The sequence below is a fragment of the Spodoptera frugiperda genome, chromosome 2 (genome assembly GCF_023101765.2).
Source record: "Spodoptera frugiperda isolate SF20-4 chromosome 2, AGI-APGP_CSIRO_Sfru_2.0, whole genome shotgun sequence".
NCBI classification, from domain to species: domain Eukaryota; kingdom Metazoa; phylum Arthropoda; class Insecta; order Lepidoptera; family Noctuidae; genus Spodoptera; species Spodoptera frugiperda.
In genome coordinates this window covers 1,174,003-1,194,976 of record NC_064213.1, presented here as the reverse complement: position 1 = coordinate 1,194,976, position 20,974 = coordinate 1,174,003, and the positions used below count along the sequence as shown (strand labels likewise).

General features: G+C 38.4%; 2 protein-coding genes across 3 annotated transcripts in view; both read right to left on the bottom strand.

Moving 5' to 3' along the window:
* Positions 1-843: 843 nt before the first annotated feature.
* LOC118269399 (uncharacterized) overlaps positions 844-20,974 on the bottom strand; it is a 101,757-nt gene continuing 81,626 nt past the window's right edge. For both annotated transcript variants that reach the window (XM_035584508.2, XM_035584507.2), the window contains one exon: positions 844-6,292. Coding sequence is in view for 1 of the 2 variants with exons in the window: in XM_035584507.2 (XP_035440400.2) it covers positions 6,226-6,292 (67 nt within the window). In the remaining variant the exon portion in view is untranslated. The remainder of the gene's footprint in view (positions 6,293-20,974) is intronic.
* On the bottom strand, positions 16,818-20,658 carry LOC126912318 (uncharacterized). The gene has a single exon (XM_050703969.1). The coding sequence runs from the start codon at positions 20,179-20,181 to the stop codon at positions 17,536-17,538; it is 2,646 nt and encodes an 881-aa protein (XP_050559926.1). The 5' UTR covers positions 20,182-20,658; the 3' UTR covers positions 16,818-17,535.

The following is a 20,974-nucleotide window of genomic DNA, read 5'->3' as shown; positions in this document are numbered from 1 at the left end:
TCGCAAACTGTGATTTTTATATTTAATAAAATGTATTGAATATTTTGTATGGTGGTCTCCAAAGAGTGCTATGGTCTGATTGCTATTTAATTCGATCTCAAGTAGTATTATTTACTTATACCAAAATTGTGTACTAAACGAACAAAGTATTATCACTGTAGCAGTATATGTAACACTGCCACCTATTGAGTGCATTGAGAAACAGTGAAAATTTTGTAATAGCGCCACCTCTTGGTGGGTAGGCAAATACTAGCTATTGACTACGTCCATTGAATTAGTGACGCTTAGTTTTTGTATTTAATTATGATGTGTGTACAAAATATTGAATACATGTTCACACGTATTTATACGACTGTATACATATTGTACAAAGCTATTTCAATACTATACATTTCTGATTCCAGTTAAATATTGTACAACCCTGTCGAAGTATGTAAAATAATGTGTTATTTTAATTATATTTTATGTATATTGATTTTTAATTGTTGTTTTATTCACTTACTACCTGATATAAACCCATTTTTGTTTGGTATCGAATCGTTTACCTTTTAGGTGACGATTCGATTCTATTTAGGCAGAGGAGCACATTACGACACGTAATGTCTTCTATACAAAGTACACCTACTTTTCACCATTTGTGTTATTAGTTCCATGTGGGTGAGCCTATGTTTTTTGGTAATAACTAAATATCTGGTTTTGGTTTATCCCTATTTTAATTTTATCGATAACTTTATCCGGTTCATGATACTAATATAGTGGGAGTATGGGTGGTACCCCTGATCAGTAAAAATACTTAATTCTTTGATCAAAGGAGGTAAATAAAAGAAATAAATACGCACAATGTTATCTATGTATTTAAAATTTAATTTTCGTTACTTATATACAAATTACAACATTCACTATCAATAATAGGTATTAGTTTGTCCTATATTTACATACGTAATACACTTTAGAAGCGTAATTTCATTATTCAAGTCAATAAATTACATCAGGAAACTTTTGGAATAGTGAGTTGTCACGAACAAGAATAACCAACGATTCGTCTCCTAACGGGGATAGAGCCGACGGCGACGCGACGCGACGCGACACGACACGACTGTCGCCTGCGACTGCGACAAACGGGCATACGTTATCTAATGACACCGGAATAGAAAAAATGGAATTGTACATTAGAAAAGTAGTTTGATATCAATTCATAATTGTCTTACAAATAGACGTCGCCACTCGATCCCCGTTGTACACACTGCGCGAGAACTGTACTTACTAATTACTACAAATTGATAAAGATTCCCAAGGAAAGTAACGAGAACAATTAAAATCATCGAAAACTTAAAAAATAACGAAATAAATAGATTTTTTTTTTATAATAATAAAAAGTTATTATTTTATAATTTCTAATATCGAGTTTGTGTTCTTATAACTTTTTGAGGACGAATACTGTTTAATCGGTCAATAAATTCACTTAATTAATAACATTTTTTCCAATCAAACGTAATGAGTTACTAAACATACATTGCACAGTGAGTTATACACAAAATACTTGTAACAAATAAACCGATGTATCGCGTACTGCTAGCATTAATTCCTTAATCTTACACATATTAGTTAGGTACAATGTTACAGGGCTTACTATAGATCTTAATTATTTGAAATTCATGTAAATAGACCATTACAATATTTTTACAGAGTCATTCATGAGAGCGAGATAGTAACAAATATCAATGGTCAGAGTGAGAGAACAGTAAGGATATTCCATACATTAGTGTAACTACTATAGCTATTATAATATAAGTCATAAGAACACGAATCGACATGAATATTTACGACGCTAACACAGACTTACACTGGCTAAAATGAGAATAATTCCTTGACACTAGATATTTATATTATAATTATTATTATTCGGAAATATTTATCTTTTATTTTATTGAAATTCTCGAAGCAAAACTCACACTGATCGACACAAACGAACACTGAATAGTTAACAGCTACGACTGGTAAATGTGACACTGACTAACTTGTGGTTCACGTGCAACAAGTTGATGCAATTACATTATATGTACTTTGTCCGCAGTAAAATTATCCGAGTTACATTGCGGCCGCCTAAACTTAAATTATGTGAAACCATTTGCATTACTAGTTACTAATAAACATTGAATTATAATTTAAACATGATACAGCACTGCCTACTACCATGAAGGTAAAATGTAAATGTTATTCTACAATAGCGATATTTGACAAATTACATGCCTTCCATTGTTTGCTATCAGCCAACAAAATAATCTCCTCTACACATCTCGTTGCTGGGACTATGTATTTTGCCTACTCTCATTTTAACCAGATATCGACGCCATGTCGACTACTACTAGCCTGTCAGCTGGCCACGCTACCAGTAGTCACCGTGATGTTCTGTCTAATAATAAATGAAGCGAATGCACGCCGAATTGTTACTTACAATCGACAGTTTAACTTTACAGCCGATAGATGGCGTTGTATTCTAGAATATTGAGATCAGATACAATGTGTACTTGCATCGTAAATGCGCACGTAAGCTCGGTGCTCGTGCGTTGCACCGGCGTAATATTAAGCATCGATTTAAATAACAAATTCGGCGTGCACGGCCCCTACACATAAATTAAATGCATCGTACCTCCGCTTAACTTGTCTAACTACGATATACATACAGTCCGATCGGATTGCACTTATTTGGAACTAGCGCCGCACCCCGGCGCGTGTTGTTACATATCACAACTAAACAATAAAGTATTATGCACTACGCACGTACTCTGTAGCTGTACCCATTGGCGCACCATCTTATAATATACGGATATGGTCGGTTGAGCATCCACAATTTACTGTACTCATATACAGATATCTAGACGAGTGTCGACTGTAGATATGTACTTATTCGTATACCCACGACGTGGAAGGAGTAGGAAACGTTATTACGTAAATAAATGAGTGGATGAGCAGGCGTGTGTAATCGATTGTGATCAGATGTCAGGGAGATGTGCGTTGGCTGGCTGTATGAGTGAGCAGCCCGCGCCCTGCGCCCTGCGCCCGACTTTAACGGGTTTAAACGGTTGTCATGGTAGCCGCCGGTCCTGTAGCTACATCTCTACATGTGTAGCTCTTAATTTGATGAAGCACTCACCGTGCAGACATGTGGCTGTTACGGGGGAAACTCGCACTGGACAACGCAGGCGGATTAAAATGGCGGATTTTATTTTAACATTTTCAGAGATCGTTTGCGAGTATTCAACATTAAATTATACTTTAAAACTTACTACACACGGTTTATATTCGTGTAAATTGTAGATGCTCTTAAGAGGTGGGTTTGCAATTCCGTTCCAGTGAACACACATAGATATTGTGAACTTATCTGCATTTGACAAAATAATAAATAGGTGTACTTATGTAATAGATGGCAATTAGGTGTACGCGGCTGTCTGATTGAAGGTAATTCGTCACATCGTGTCACGTGGTAGATACAGGTAATTCTAATTTCTATGTAATTTAATAAAAGTTAGCACATGTTGTACCTCTATAGCTGCAAATAGTACTATCTTTTACGTTCAGGAGTCCATTAATAGTGATGCAGGTTTAAAGGACGTAAGATTTAATTTTTCAGCTGTAATTGGCTTCGCTCGAGCACGGAGCCCGGAGCCCGGCCCTGCCGCGGACACCCAAACGACATCAACGTCACCGCCACGTCACTGAACCAATTTACGCAGACGTACCCACTCCAATTACGAATACGACTCTACACGTATAAATTAAATATGTACTTCGAATTTAAATTTATAATATTTCACAAAATGCCTCAGAAAAGTCGACGGTTTATCATAATAATACTAAAAATTAAAGCTTTATACACGATCGGAACGAGCTAACCGTTCCATTGGCATCATAAGAAGTTTTACTATACAGATCAGTTCACAGGCTATGTTGCCGCGACAGTGTGCGCGACAGATCGTCTGCTTGTGTGTACATCGACGGCTTTATGTACCTGTGTGATAACAATTAAGTAAGTAAAGTGTCGATGTACAGAGAAGCGGGCGATGTGTCGGGAACTATCGTGGCTGAAAGAAACAGTCCACGGTACGGGACTACCGCAGCGAGCGACGACACGGGGGTTTCACAACATCGGACGGATCAATTCGTTCACCATTCGGGCTCTGGGGGTCTCATATTAAATTGCACCTTAAATTCACTTACATAAAGTTCTCTACCGTCTGGCTGTGGCCACGTGGCTGTGGGAGAATTTATATCTAAAATGTAACGCTAGATGATCTAAGAGAAAGAAAAACTTAATGGCGACATTGTCGTGTCTTTAATAAATACTGTCTTATACCGAATGCAATCATGTTTTCGCTATACAGATGAGATGTCACACGAAAATAAACTTTAGTGCTAGGAATTAAGCACTAATGTCCAGCAAAACATTGGTAATTTTTAAGAACTATTTTAGGATTAAAATGGTAAATTTATTTACAGAATTCGTCATTTCCATACTGTCTGTATACTGAGTAAAGGAAAATAGAAGATGCATTATCTCTCAGTACTTATCATCTGTTAAAATATTTAAACACGAATATATTACTTTGTCTGAGTAAGAAAAAACATGTGAAATTGCATTTGTTACGGTCTGTCATGGATTTTGTTTCGGTTATGAAAAACATTTATCGATGTAAAAAAAACAATCGAACGTACAGTCCATCGTTTGTCAATGGCAAGAGTTATTCACGAAAATAGCTCTTGTTACCTTAGTAATAAGAGCTTATACTATCGTCTCAAATCGATTGATTAGTTGTAAAAAATAATATTTTTTCTTAGAACGTGGCCTACGTAGTAACTTGATGTTTTGTTAAATCAATTTCACAGTTAAACCGTATATATTGGTGTTATATTATAAAACTTATAATTTCCAAGATTTTACAAAAAAAAAAAAATTTAATAAAGATTAGATGTCAATGTTGTTAACGCTACGTTAAATTGTCACGAGTAAGTTATTGATTTACAAAAAACATTCTTATTAGAAGAAGTGTTAAGATGCTTTTTGTATAACATAGTTAAGTTACCATTGATGAACGATCGACGAACGACGAACTTGATTAAAATAGTAACATCATATGAATTCCTTAATATAACATAGTATAGGTAATAATACACTTCGGAGCAAAGAAACAGAGCTACAAAAGAGCGTATTTTTCATTTTAAAATGACTTAAGACTTTAAAACATAATATCTTATAACTTTAAACAACAAAATACTTATTTTGAAGTTATTTAAATTGCCTTTCACACTTGTATCAGAAAATATTTATCAAGAAATGAAAAAGAAAAGACGCTAGTGCTTCCGTTTCTTTGCTCTCAAGTGTATTTAAAACTGTGTGCTGTCTTAAATCATCTTTCAAATGTGAAAACTGATTTTCTAAGTAGATAGCAATTATATGGCAAGAGAAAATTTTCCTCCTCCTTTACCAGATATTGTCAATAAAAATTATACATCTTACTACAGTTTGTGATTTAACATTAGAAACATATTTAATGATGTGTTTATAATGCAAGCTTGATTGTACCATAAGCATAAAATATGTAACTGTACTATTTCAATTTAAAATATTTTTGCTAATGGTAATATCATGAATGAAATTATTTATCTGTTAGTCTTTTACACCTTTAATCAATTGAGTTTCCACACAATATTTATTAGAAAATCTCTCTTGAATTTCACTCACTGCTTAGATACATATTTATGCTCATGGCATATCAAACTTGCAGTCAAGATAGAGAAAATTGCACTGAACAATGTAAAGATCCGAATCAGTATACATAAAGAACTTTACATATATACCCACTACACGCATTAGTCCGTTAAACATCCATATAGTCATATATAATACAACTAAACGAGTCATTTACTTAAACATGTATGTTAGCGGTGAATTAGGTCGTCAAACTTTACAACTAACTGCCACACTCAGAGTCATTTAATGCTTACTTAAACTATTCCTTAGTAACCATTTTGTATGGAAAATAAGAGCTAAGGACTGGGTTAAGTAACCATTAACTGACTCTGAGGGCGCGAGTAAGTGTCTTTAGGTGCTTCCCCCCTGGCCACTATTCCTCACAAGTCCTCAAAGTCCTCCACTCCCCCACTCCCCCTCCCCGTGCGTGCTCAGCGCGGGTGCGCGGGTCCAGGCGGCCCGCGCGGGTACCTCGGTCAGTCGCCAGTCGCCGTCACCGTCGGCGTCGTCCAAGGGCCATTCCAGGGGCTGTAGCCCTTTTGGCTGTGGACAAGAGAAACAATTGGTTAGTTGTGATGCTTTTGGGTAAAACTAGTGAAGGGATGTTTGAGATTTTTGATTGCTGGTAAATAGCAGTCCTATCTGGAAATAATTGCCGCTATGTTTAGTAGTCAATGTTCTTTCTGATATGATAATGAAGATCATTAAATACATACGATTATGAAATATATGGCTGACGACAAACACATTCAAAGAAAAACGATTTTGTATCATTCCACATTTATCTCCAATTACCAATCATAATACGGAATAAGAAAACTGTAGGAAAAGCGTTACGCAACCGCTGATATATAGGTAACCATATTTTCACTTTCATTTCCAAAGTAAATATTTCTACATATGTACTTTAATAGGGATAAATGATTTGAATTTGACTTTGACTCACAAATCTACTTACGTGCTCAACCGATACAAATACTTTAAGTCGGAGTCAAAGTAAAATATTTTTAGTAATTTTTAGCGTTCACAATGATACCTAAATAAATAAACCAATATGTATTTGTAAGTGACACGTGTCAGACCGATATTTGAGGACATTTAGTGCCTGTAGGTTATTGTAAATACACTCGGTAAAACATTTTATTAGCAGGGTATACCTAGTGGGTCCTTTGAGTAGTCACTTTGGATACTTATGTATTCGCTTTCAACAATATAATGCTAAAAGCTTATGTATTTATTTAGTTATTGGTGTGGGATATTTAGTATTTGCACAAGAAATTGAATGAAAATGATTGGCTACAATATACATTGACCCAAAATAATAAATATTGGTTAATTTCTTTTTTATGGTACGAGTATAAGCCGGTAAATTAGCAGACGGAACACCTGATGGTAAGCAATCGGGATCGCCCATGGAAATCCGAAACTCCAAAGGCGTTAGAAGCGCGTTCCCGGCCATTTGGTGGTTAGGAATTTAAGGGATGTTGGGGAATCGGGGATTGGGAAGATTGGGTAGGGCAATAATTGGACCTCTGTTAACCTCACTCACACAACGAAACACAAGGCAAGCGTTGTTTCATGTCAGTTTTCTGTGAACCAATCGAAAGATATCCAACCGGAGTGATAACTCAGGTTGAGCCGGCCCATTCGTGCCGAAGTATGGCGTTCCCACACTTTCTTAACAGATCCATTTATTTATTAAATCAAATAACTAAATCAAGTAAACAATTCATAAAGTTTCATTAAAAGGGATCATAATATATCACATATATCACATCTAAAAAGTTGAACATGGTGGCAAGTCGTCACAAAAACTGCAGACGCAATAGACAGACAAGAAACATTTCTAATTTCAATTTAAATCAAACAAAAAGTATGAACAGATCACTTGATATTATGCTTGAAGACTCTTGATAAGTAGAAGTAGGTGATCGTCATGGTTTCATGACTTCAAAATATTCTTTCTAGACTCTATTACCTTCCCAATAAGAATCATTTTTGTATTTGTTGATGATTATGAAGTGTCTAATGATTAATTTTTCCTAACATAGCGCCTCCACGGCGTTGCTTTGTTTTTACTCAATTACTTGATAGCAATAAGGAATTCATTTCTATTTATACTACATTGTGTATTCGTTGTTTTTTCTCAAGAACGGCGACGCCATTCAGAAAGGTCGCGAATGGCGATTCAAAACTATAAATTAATTTAAAAAAAGGTCTTAAAAATACAAATTCAAAGACATAAAGCTTCTTTTAGGGGGGCAAATCATCCAATAATTTTTCTCGCCAGGGCGAGGCGAGAGGTAGGAGGTGTCAGACTCTTACTGACTATAAACCACCCCATTCCTACTCCTGCATTTCGAGCCGGAGCCCCGGTAAACCCGCTAGGTAGACCGCAGCTCGAGAAAGACGTAAGGCTAGAAAATTATTAGGGTTAATTAGGATTATCGATCTTGGATAGACATAGCTACCGTTAGGTTCAAATTCCTAGTGCTCAGTTCTAAGGCTGCAATTTTAAGCTTATCTTTGAAGCCGAATAGACAGGAAAATAATTACATATTTTTCATCTTGTTTTAGTATCTCTGAGAGTCAGACATATTAGATACAGGGCACAGCTAAATACGATGCAATTGTAAGATCTTTAACAATTAGACAAGTCAATAGCTCGGTACTTTCATCTCATCGCAGGCCTTTGAACTAACTAACATCTGAGTCACCGGCTGCACTCGCCAATCACTCGCAATTACCGTTGTTCATACATACGGTGGTACATAACAAAGGTGTATATTTACATATAAGAATCAATAAGCCATTACTAACATATTTGCTTGTCATCTTGTACAAGATTTCTCGTTTTGAGCGATGCAGAATGTTCAATGCATAATGGAAATGAGGTGTGGTCGCTGTGATAGCGGTTAGCGATTTAAATTAGTTCCTATTTATGTTTTTAATTATTCACTGTATGAGAAGAGGTCTTTTCTCGGCAGTGGGATGTTACCGACTGTTGATGATGTTGATGATTTTTTTTTAATATGAAAATGTCTGTTGATATATTATAATCACACATGAAGTAATAGTCTGTCAGTCTGTCCGTCAGTGAAGCTGGGATTAAAGTGTGGATATTATAGGAGACTCCTACTATGTACTTTTTTATTCGACCTGAAGCAGAGTTCTGTTTTGTTTTAGCACACCAGTTTATTATAAGAGAACTTATAAGAAAACATTGTAAATTATCCCTCATTAAAACATAATTATCTAGCACAAATTAAGAGTTTCGTTTACTACTCAAAAGTTTCTAGTTAGTCAATTATTAATTGGAAATTTTATATAGGTAATAACTTTACCTATTTAATTAAATTCGTCAGTGCTCAGTAGTTAGCTTTAAAATGATTAATCTATGAAAGTTACTTTCTAATTTCACTAATACTTACGTACGGAAATTTAATATTTTCAATTAATTTTAATAACATAGTGATTTATGTTTAATTATAATTTATGATTTTATGTCTAACCTTATAGGGTACTTATAATTTCATAAATGCAACTCGTATTTAGTGATTAAATAATAAATGCTGGTTACGTATTACTTAATTTAATTAACAGTAGAATTTATTAGCTATTGCTCGCAATTCTGAAATCTACGATTAACTTGAAATCCCAACTGTCGTGACTGAAATTGAACAGTACAAGAAAAAGTACATGGAACGTCTTTCTGCACATCCAAATCCACTAGCCCAACAATTAATGGCTGCTAGGCCTGCCAAGAGATTGAAGAGAGCTGATGATGATGATGATGATGTTACTCCAAACATCATTTGGCTTTTAAACAAATTTGTACATAGTCTGTAAATGAATAGAGAAGAAAAAAAGAATTTATTAGAAAGATTTATTCTGTGTTTTGTTTAATTTTTCTATTTTTATAACCAAAAATGCAACTCCTTAACATTCCACGCTCTCACTGCGACCCCACCCCAAGCATAATGACTGAATTTAAAATCCTGAACAAAACGTTGCGTGCCAATAACATATACGGTAAATAATTCATAACTTCCACTAAAGTGGGTCAAGTTCGTGCGTACGCGCATATTTTCACGCCGTCTGCGAGCCGCGAGGAAAAACATTGGTTCCAGGAAATGTGACTGATTGATGTTTCATTATCATTAACGATGAACATGATTCTTAAGAGAAAACGAGATTGTCAATGAAGAAATTAATAATAGAGGTAAATGGCAGACGAAACTGTCTTCTGGTATATGAGACACAATAGAAAACATATGTCTGGCGTTCTACGTTACATATCTACGTTCCCGGCAAAGCGCGGGGTTTAATAATTTGTTATATATTTGTTTTATTAATTTGTGTTTAATATTTCCCGTTGTCAAACTATTAAACACAAATTAATAAGTTAGTTTTCTAAGTTCCGCTACGGACTACCTAGCGGGTTTACTGGGGCTCCGGCTCGAAAAGCACGATGAGGAACGGAGTGGTTTTTGGTCAGTAAGTTCAGACTCTTACTGACCAAAAACCACTCCAGAATGTCAGCACTCCCTCTGGAGAAGAGAGTCATTGGATGAGTTTCCTCACTCAAAAAAAGTACCGGTTTTAGATAATGTTTTATTAATCAGTTACACAGTTTAAAACTTATTTCCTAAAAATTTAAAATATGTAAGTAGTAAGCATATTTCTCAAACAAGCACTAACCGGCGCGGCGTACTCAGAGTCATATAATGGTTACTTAACACAGGTCCTAAACAATTGTTTCGGAACAAAATATTTACTAAGGAATACTTTTAAGTAATCATTAAATGACTTTGAGTGCAGCAGGAAGACCTTTTTACCAATAAGTACATGTCTTAAATTAGCTTAAATTGTCTTAATTTTATAATACATATTCATTCCCCATTTACTTATAGATATCTACATCTACATCAACCTAAAGAAAGGCTTAACACAATGACCTTACGACACAAAATAGCTACACATGTACCTACAGGATAAAATAGAATTAAGTCTTCATTTGAATACACACGTGTTAACCGAGCTGCCTTGACCTAAATAAATAAGAGGCAATGAGGAAAAATCACAAAATGAAATCCTTATTTATCCCTATTTCAGGAGCCTTGTAATAATAGGAAGTCCTTGTAGTGCCGGATAAAGGGAACGCGGGCTCCGGGCCCCGTAGCAAATGTGAACAGGGGGCCCTTTAGTTACCTATTGAAATTTAGGATGTAAATAAATCAGAATGTTTACAAAAAGGCTTTTTGTGAAGTTTTTGAATGATATCATTTTTACCATATTTCGTAGATTTGTACATCGATTTATTTAAGCATTTCTGGATGAATTTGCATGATTATTATTTGTTCGGATATTGTTTCCTTTTATCCCTGAAGTTGTACACATTACCGCACGCAACGTCGCTATACAATGTACAGCCACTTTTCACCATTTATGTTAAAGTCCCATGTAATGGCGATTCCAGGCTCCGTGCTACAAGTGAGAAATCTAAAAGAGCTCAGACTTACTTGCCCGACCCTAAAAAAAAAAGAAACGAATAAGAGACCCCTTGCCCGGCATTCGCACTTGAGATCACTCGACCAACGAGGCAGTCTTTCTAAATAAAAATAATATCTATGAATATGTCCGCATATATTTACGCGTGTACCTACAAAATATATCACATATTTGTACTCTCAGTAAGGAAATGAATGCCGCACGCGATTTTCACTAATCGGGGAAAAAACATATTTGCGTGCAACATTTGTAATCGATTACGTTTCACATGCGACATCGAGATACGATTTATGGCTATTAGTATCGATTTTGTTTAATTGCGAAACAGTTTGGAATTGGAAATGAGGATTGTGATCGTTATACCTTAAAGTCCTAATGAATGAGTCAAATTATTTGGTTTTCAAACAAGAATTATTTGCGAAATTATGACAAAATATGTACATAGTATTAGAGAGCACAGTTTGATTTTCTCTTACCATCTTTAATACTATGCTTAAGTACTGGGCCAATCGGAAAATTAATGTAGACATCATGGAAAACTGTACGCTTAGTACGAGTTTGAAGAACGCGTTCGGCGCTCTGATTGGTCGATTAATTCGAGCCAGCCAATCAGAGCGCCGAACCCGCTCTTTTGATCACTTCAAACGTAAAATAAACTTGTACTAATGGCACTGGGAAGTGTTTTTCTCGAAACGAATGATATCTGATCAATCCTAAAGAGTCCTACGCCTTTTCAGAATCGATTGATTGGAAATTGCACCTACAAAGGTACGGTACACCAGCAAAAAACGGTTGCATCTCTCACATCGCTGACGAGACTACACCCTAAAACTAAATCCATTACTGTCTCTGCACGTGGCAGTCTTCTCAAAGTACTAAGTGATAGAGCGATGGACGTAATCCTATAGAGGGGTAACGTGCAATGGATGGCAAAGTCTGTGTGACGAGGATTACGGCTGAGTGATGGGACATAAATGGGTTAGTCTAGGACAGTGCTTTCCAACCTTTTCTATTCTTCACTTTTATATCATTCTTGTTAGGTAAGGTTAGGATCACTATTACATACTATTACTTTTTTCATCTCACACAAAGATTTTCCTCAGAGTCCAGTACCTTTAGTTCGTTTGCTTTACGTTGAACGAAATCAACAAAAACTCTGATTGGTTGGTTTGTTCGCGCCGGCCAATCAGAGCACCGAACGCGGTCTTGTTTCGTTTTCGTTCAACGTAAAGTAAACTCGTACTAAGGTTGCTGAAAATAGAGACTTATGGATTATTGAAATCTGTTGCTCTTCTCATTTGTCTCCCTTTACATAAGTTTGATTTGAGTTTTAACCGTGGTATTTATGTCTTATGTATTTTCTTTTCGTTTCGCGAACCATATTTTGTCTTCTGCGGACCATAGGTTGGGAACCACTGGTTTACGAGCTAGTCTAGCCTAGGAGCTAAAGGATTTATTGTAGACTTTTACTCTTCATTTAGCTTGACACTGGACTCTGGACGTGTCATGTTAATGGGATTCGTGTTAGATGGAATTATGTCGTGTGTGGATGTGGTTAGAGTTGATTTTTTATTGGTATTAAGCTTAGAACACTAAACCATTGTGCGATTGACTGTGTTCTTTGTGTAGTCCATAGGAGTAATAATCTTGTGTCCATATTAATTATTATTAGGTATATACATACACACATAGCCTCACGCCGGTCTGCCATAGGGGTTGGCAGAGACTATGGAACAAAAATTGTTACGAATCGTGTGTATGATTCGTAACAATTTTTTTCTCTCTTCGCCTTATCAACAGTTATCAGTCAGGTAGACATCTATAGGAAATTATTTAGTGAATGATCTTCTATTCTATAGGTACTGATTTAGTTCGGATGATCTATAATAATTTAGTTCGGCTTAACATATTTTTTTAATATTATTCAATCGTTTACACTTTTTACAAAATAAAATGTAATATTGTTTGCAACACATGACGTACGTGTGTAAATAAAATATTTAATTCATTATTACGACACGTGTTTGAATCAAAGAAAAGGAAAAACAACCCTGAACATAATATGACTGATTGTTAACTTTACATCGCTGTACAAGTTACAGTTGTGTGTATTAATTAATTTAACATGTGCTCGTAATTATCGCCTTTGTTATCGTAACCTGTTATTGTTTTAACAAACAATTTATACCTCTAGAAGTTATTTCCTGAACAGGTGTACATATATGTCCATTCATTTTATTCATAACCTATCGCCTTATAATTGAAAAGTTTGTTTTTTTAACGCGTTTATCTCTGAAAGTACTGAGTCCAGTTGAACATTTTTTTGTTGAGGATAGTCCGTTTGTCAAGGAAGGTTATGAGATATAAAACATCACAATATGTTCAATAGGAAAATCGAAATATCTAAATAATTACACACAAAAATGTGGGTGCGTCGCTCCGATTCGAGGCGCAGGAGTAGGAACGACTCCGTTCTTACTCCTGGTTTTTAGTCAGTAAGAGTCTGACACTCCCTCTCGCCTCGCCCAAGTCGGGAGAAGCCATAGGATTATTTTCCACTCTTAAAGTTAGAAAAAGGGTCTGTACACTGGGCTTTAATCTAAACTATGTCCTGATCGGTACTGAGCCTAAAGACTAGACGCAATTGACTTTACCAGACCCAGATTTTGTATTGAAATTTGTTATTAATTTCCGCTGTATTTCAAACAAAGGGAATATAAATATGTTTACCATTTCATATACATAGCTATACTATGTTTTTAATATAAGTAGCTATGTTCGTACACTAAGGGTGCTTTTCCACCAGAGATGTGCTACGCTACGTTGCTGTACATGCGTTTGGCTTCCACCAATCAAATTAATTGGTACACATAGCTTAGCACTGGTGGAAACGGACTATCGATACATCGAAAAGTCGAGCAAAGTTGAGCTGCGCATCTTCCTCGCACGTTATACAGCTTAGTATCGATAGAAACAGTCACATGGTTTCACAATTTAACTTTTACATCTACGTAGCATAGCTACATAGCACATCTCTGGTGGAAAGGCACTCTTATATCTAATTTGATTTGTTTATACAGATGGTTCTCTATTCTTCATTACAGTATCTATACTTTTAAAACTTTCACAATATTTGTTTTGAGAATTAACAACAGATTACAGACAAGTGTTTATCTTTTGTGAAGTGTTTAGAAGTTGGTGAGACGATAGACAAACAGAATGTTTGATAATATCTATGTAATAGTCTGCTTTTATTTATTGCTTATACATACGTACAAAATTAATGAATTTTGGATTAAAGTTTGGGAGTACACATTGATATTGATTGAAAAAAAAGTTTACAGAAAACACAGGAGGAGGAAACTTGGTTTTGCCTTTCAATAACAACATTAAAATTTATCACTTATCCATCATTCGAAGGTGCACGTGCACAATATGGCACGTATGCCACTGTACAATGTACACTTTTCACAATTTGTGTTATAAGTCCCATGCAATAGGGGTTGAGCTTATTGCCATATACTGGGCACAATTTCAGACCTCGTCTTACTACTAAGAAATTTTAGAAAAATCCAAAACAGCCAATGCCCGACCAGGGAATCGACCACGAAACTCATTTGCTCGGCAGATGCACACTCGGCTGTAGATATCAGCAGTAGATTTCACATCTTGATTTCAGTACGGTACATAAAATGCAATTTCTCCACATAAAATCGGCATCAACCTGTGTGTTGCCATAAAATTCAACATAAAAGTATAATTATATTATTTTTATTTTACCTCCCGCGAACACATAATACGATACATCTGTTATACAACGGGCAACCTTTAAATAATTGCTTTTAATAAAATCAGTTTATTGTTTCGGCTATTAATGTTTTATTTGCTTTTGCCGTTCTCCATATTTATGGCTGTGACCCAGAAACTACACGTCATTCTTCGTAGCACCTTTCAAGGTGTGAGGATGCCTGTTATACACATGTATAATATGTATATATACAGAACATAATATTAATTATTATGTTATCGACAATCGCCGCGTCGTGTGTCGCGGAATACTGCTCTAGCATGGCTTGAAACTAGTGGAGTTCCTCGTCTAATCGATAACATAATTATTAATTTAGTCTCACGAAAGTTATAATAAAATTATCACATAATATCCCATTTAAAAAATATAATATGTATTGCACTACTAGGTTTTTCACCAACAATACCAGAGGAGTCACAGGCGCGTTGCCGGCCTTTTAAAAACGAATACGTTATTTTTGTCTAGTTATCGTATGTTATTACAATTACAAAAATCCCCTATAACGCCGAAGCTTTTCAATTGTCAGTCTGTCTATACGCGATGAACGAAAAAACTACTGGAATAATTCTCATAAGATTTTCAGCAGTTGATACTTGATAGAGTTGTTCTTGAGAACGATTTAAATGGACAATTCGTGATAGTTTGAGTACTGTGTTGAAGCTGTGAGCAGAAAGATAGTAAATAATGAATGGCAGACAAATCCATATTGCAGTTTAATGTCGAGCACGGCTGAGGAGTCATGTTTCTCATACATCAGGTTATCTAGACTTGTACGATTCGAATAGCTAAATAGGTTAATGTAATGTTCGTGAGCCATCGATGACTGACGCATAGATTGTATTTCGCTAAACGCTGTCACTGTCGAGTTTAATTTTAATGTGGTTATTTTATTTACAGTGTAGTTTAGAATAACTTGTAGTATAGTAAGTAGTTAAAAACTAGACGTTCTATTTTAGTTAAAAAAATAAGGTATATATCATAGTCTCTACCACTAATAAACATTATCACTTGTAAAAATGGCCAAGAGCTAAGATTAATATTAATGTTAAGTAAAATAATCTTAAGATTAAGATGCAATTGCATTGAATCACGAATTAATCGAAACGACTTACTAGGTACTGCGTAATTTCGCAAAGTTAATTTCAATAAAATATTTAAATACTTTTTCCGACTTTCACAACTAAAAATAATCCATTATAATATGTGGGATGTATGTACTTCGATGTTATATACCTGTTGTAATAAATCTCTATATAATAAAAATCAATAGCTGTTCATTAGTCTCGCTAAAACTCGAGATCAGCCGGACTGATTAAGATAATATTATTGGTCTTGAATTTTTTGTGGAAGTCCAGGGAAGGTTTAAGAAGTAAGAACAAAATGTTTGAAGCGAAGAAGTTTGGCGGGTCAAAAAATAAACAAAATAGTCCGTTTTTAGTTCGGAAACTTTTAGTTGGGGAAAGAAGTTTCCAACTAAAATAAGTAGATATTTAGTGACGTAATAGATTGTAGGTCTATGGTTTAACACTTTAACATTTAATTTTAGCCTAAAATTTTATTACAACGTTAAAATCAAACCTTTAATTAATTAGGGTTGATTTATGAAACCTTTTAATTTAGGGTCAAATAAACTTGCAGAGGTCAGAGGGCGGGTCAAATGTACCGGTAGCGTATATTTATTGGCGGTTTAATGTTAACGATAAAGTTTGTACATAAAGAAGGAGGTATGGCAGTTATTACCTATAAGCAAATATTTATTTATGTAATAGCCACTAAGTTGGGAGCCAGTTTAAACGGCAACTTCCAGACTCAGTGGTGGTTTTAATAAAGCGACACTTTACAGTCAAATCACTTTTATTACTAATTGTACATAAATTTCCCGTTATTCTTCGAACATGAGACTTATAAACTTTACACAAAACTTGATACACAAAATGGCGGATAATCGAAAGTTCTAGATTAATCAATGATGGCGTGATATAGAGCCGCGGAGGATTTCTCGACACGTCCGTACGCGTCGGTGGTCGGGGCGCTCTCTCTCTCACCGCTCGCAATGGCTGCGCTGGCGCGCGAGGTTGCGGCGGTCGGGAGAGGTGGTCGTTCACGCGCTCTCATTGGGCGACTTCGTGACGTTGCAACCACAGAGTATTCACACCATAGACTACGTTGCGTTACTTTTTAATTCCCGCGCTACATCCTCCCCCTCTAGCCTAACAAAGTGCCCTCACTGTTGGGCTAGTCTAGACTAATAGCGCGATCTGCCACGCTCGCGTTTCTCATGAACGGGTAACTCTACATGGCCTGCGGAAGGCGTGAGGTGCGAAGCGTGATATTGCCCTACGTTCGCCCGAGTCCGTACGCTCTCCAGACCGTGAGTTGTTAAGCTGATAACTTTACCTATCTTATAAGAGAGTAATGCCTAGTCTCGTCAGAGAATTCGTATCAGCAGTCAGACCGTGGTCTCCCCCTAGAGGGTTCGTCGGACTCTATGTCCTCGATACTCATACGTACCTCTGGGGTCCATCGGCTGACTGCTGCGAACACTGCTGCTTCTCTCTGGCATGTCGATGTCTATCATGCATAGGTCACACTCGTCCTGGTCGCCTGCACTAACGGGTCGCGACATGGTACCTGCAACTACCTGTGAGCGACGGGGTGTGTACTCAATGCTGAGATCGAACTCTCGCAACATCGGGGCCCATCTGGCCAGTCTACCGCTAGGTGACCTCTGACCCATCAGCCACCCTAAGGGCTGGTAGTCAGTCCTAACGATGACCTTCGCGGATTTCACATACCCGCGGAACTTACCGAGTGCCCACACGACGGCGAGAGCCTCTCGCTCAGTCGTGGAGTAGTTCCTCTCGGTAGTAGTGAGGAGTCGACTTGCGTACTCAACTGGCTGTTCGTCATGGCCCTCCCCCTGCATGAGAACAGCCCCTAGACAATAGGCGCTGCTATCAATGCAAAGGATGAACGGCTTTGACGCGTCCGCCTGGCGGAGAATAGGGGTGGAAACGAGCAGAGACTTGATGCGCTCATACGCCTCCTGTTGTTCGGTGCCCCATTGCCAGGCACTCGACTTCTTCAGGAGGTCAGTGAGGGGTCTCGCGATTCCTGCATAGTTACCTATGAAGCGTCGATACTTACATGACATGCGCAAGAAACACTCTAGTTGCTTCACGTTCTGCGGAGCAGCCAGGTTGGCGACAACTGCAGCCTTGTCTGCATCGACCTTGATCCCGCCTTTTCGACGTAAACTCACCTTATTACGACGACGCGCAGCGCCCTTCGACGCAGGTACATCGCGCGCGGCTCGCGGCGCGCGATCTACGATGCACGCACCAGGTGTACACCGCCGCGCGGGGGTAAACTTACCTTCACGCGGTCGCGGTGCTGGGTCATCAGCAGAAGCGGTGTGCAATAGGCCGGCGTCGACACTATTGTTCGAACCTACAGTGTAATTATACACAAAATCATAACGTCGTTTCGGATTATCCGAGAACGACCATGTACGTCGGGCGACGTCTATAACCATGCCGGCCCGAGTCAGGAAATCTACACCTAACAGAGTCCTAACATTCCTACCAGGCAACACTAGGAACTGGCATCTTACTCGACGGCCTACAATTATAACATCTGTCTCGGCTGACAGCAAGTTCCTCCATCCTTGTGTGCCGTCGGCTAGGCGCACGAAACGTCTCGTTTCGGTAAATCGAACTCCCGAGTTAACTAATATTCGGTGTAAGAGCGGGCTCGCTATGCTATGCGTGGCGCCGGTATCTACAACGGCCACGCCCCTACGACCCGCGACACTAATATTCACCATCGGGTGATCGTCGCGCGTACTTAAACATGCACTCGTGATGCTAACATGCGACTCGGTATTAACCCTACTAGTATAAGTACAAGAATTATTCCTAACTTCGACGTTATTCCTACAAAAATCTAAATCAAGTTTGTTGAAAGATATTTTGTCGTCGGACTTCGACGTTGTGTTCACGCAAACATCACATTTCGACCTCACGACTCCCTGCTTGCCACACCCATAACAACGTACCTCCTTCGTTGTGTTATTATTTTTGCTATTAGCCTTCTCGCGATTACGACACTCGTCGCTAACATGCCCAAAAAGCTTACAAAAACTACAACGCGGTCTACTTCTGTTGTTGCAACGTGACGAAGTCGCGCCCGTGGTCGCGGAACTCGATAGCTTGAGAACACGGTCGGTAGTACATGTTTCGGTCAAATTATTATTACTAACATTATCGGAATCTACTTTAGACGCTTTGTAGGTATCCTCCGCGATCCTAGCCTTATGTAAAAGGTCGTCTAAACTACGAACACTATCTCGCGGCACTCGTTTCACTACGCGTCTATGTAATAAGCCGTAACAAATGTCTGTTTGCAACGTCTGATCTAGAGTGTAAGGCAACCTAGCGATTAACGCGCGCACTCTACATATGAATGACTCCGCACGTTCTTCCTGTTGTTCCCTCGCGAAGATCTCGCGCAGGATGAGGTGCGCGGGCTGCGCGACGCCATAGGTCGCACGGAGGCGCGCGGTCGCGTCCGCCCATGTTGTCACCGACGCTTTTACGCCGCGCCACCACACGGCGGCTTTGCCCTCCAGGAGCATGGGTAGCCCACGCAGGGCGTGTTCGTCGCTCACTGCTGCGCACTCCTTGTAGATCTCGACGGCGTCCAGGAATGCTTCCAGGACCTCAGCGTCCGGGGAGGTCCCGTCGAATCTCGCCGTGCACTTCACGAAGTTAGCCTCGCTGCACGGCGGCGCTGCGACGGCGGTACCACCGCCGGTCGCGTTGGAAAATGGAGGAGGCCCGACTGGGGTGGAAGCTCTGAAGTCGCCGCCAGATCCCATCAGCGTGTTAACGAGACTTCTGTTAGCCTCCACCTGCGCACGCGTAATCGTTTCGATCAGCGTGGATAGAAACTCTTGGGTGAAGTGGGGAGCAGGTTCTGTCGGCCTCGAGCCGGCGCTCGCGGCTTCGTCCGCGTGGCCGCGCTCGGCGACGATCTCCTCTTCAGTGAGAGTGACGTTCCCCTCATCTCCCTGTTGTTGACGGAGGGCTTCCCCTCTCCTCGTTGTCGGCATCTTCACGCTTATGTAACGGTCGTAACGGTTCGGCCTACTAGTTGGGCGCCAGTGTAATAGCCACTAAGTTGGGAGCCAGTTTAAACGGCAACTTCCAGACTCAGTGGATGTTTTAAATAAAGCGGCACTTTACAGTCAATCACTTTTATTACTAATTTTACATAATCTTCCGAACACGAGACAAAAACTTAACACAAAACTTGATTCACAAAATGGCGGATAATCGAAAGTTCTAGATTAAAATATGGCGTGATATAGAGCCGCGGAGGATTTCTCGACACGTCCGTACGCGTCGGTGGTCGGGGCGCTCTCTCTCTCACCGCTCGCAATGGCTGCGCTGGCGCGCGAGGTTGCGGCGGTCGGGAGAGGTAGTCGTTCACGCGCTCTCATTGGGCGACTTCGTGACGTTGCAACCACAGAGTATTCACACCATAGACTACGTTGCGTTACTTTTTAATTCCCGCGCTACATTTATTATTATTGATATAACTACATTACCTAGAAGTTGCAAGCGCGGTTATTGAGTTGCATGGACGGCGTATATTCGGAAAAATATTATCGTGATTAGCTAAAAATCACCGTTTACCCACGCACATTAATGGAGAAAAGCTCTACCAGTTTCGAGTTACAGAGGAACTCTTCATGATGAGCAGCGTGCGCAGACGCGATGTCTCACGATAGTTATTATAAATATTATCGTGATTTTTATTCTTTCCGAATGTCTAACTTACCTTGTTATGTTTTCTCTAACACAAGTAATTACCTTAAGTTTCTTAGCATTTGTACTTAACAA

What these genes read in the sequence shown, in the direction of transcription:
- LOC126912318 (XM_050703969.1), bottom strand. Translation starts at nt 20,181, where the DNA reads ATGCCGACAACGAGGAGAGGGGAAGCCCTCCGTCAACAACAGGGAGAT.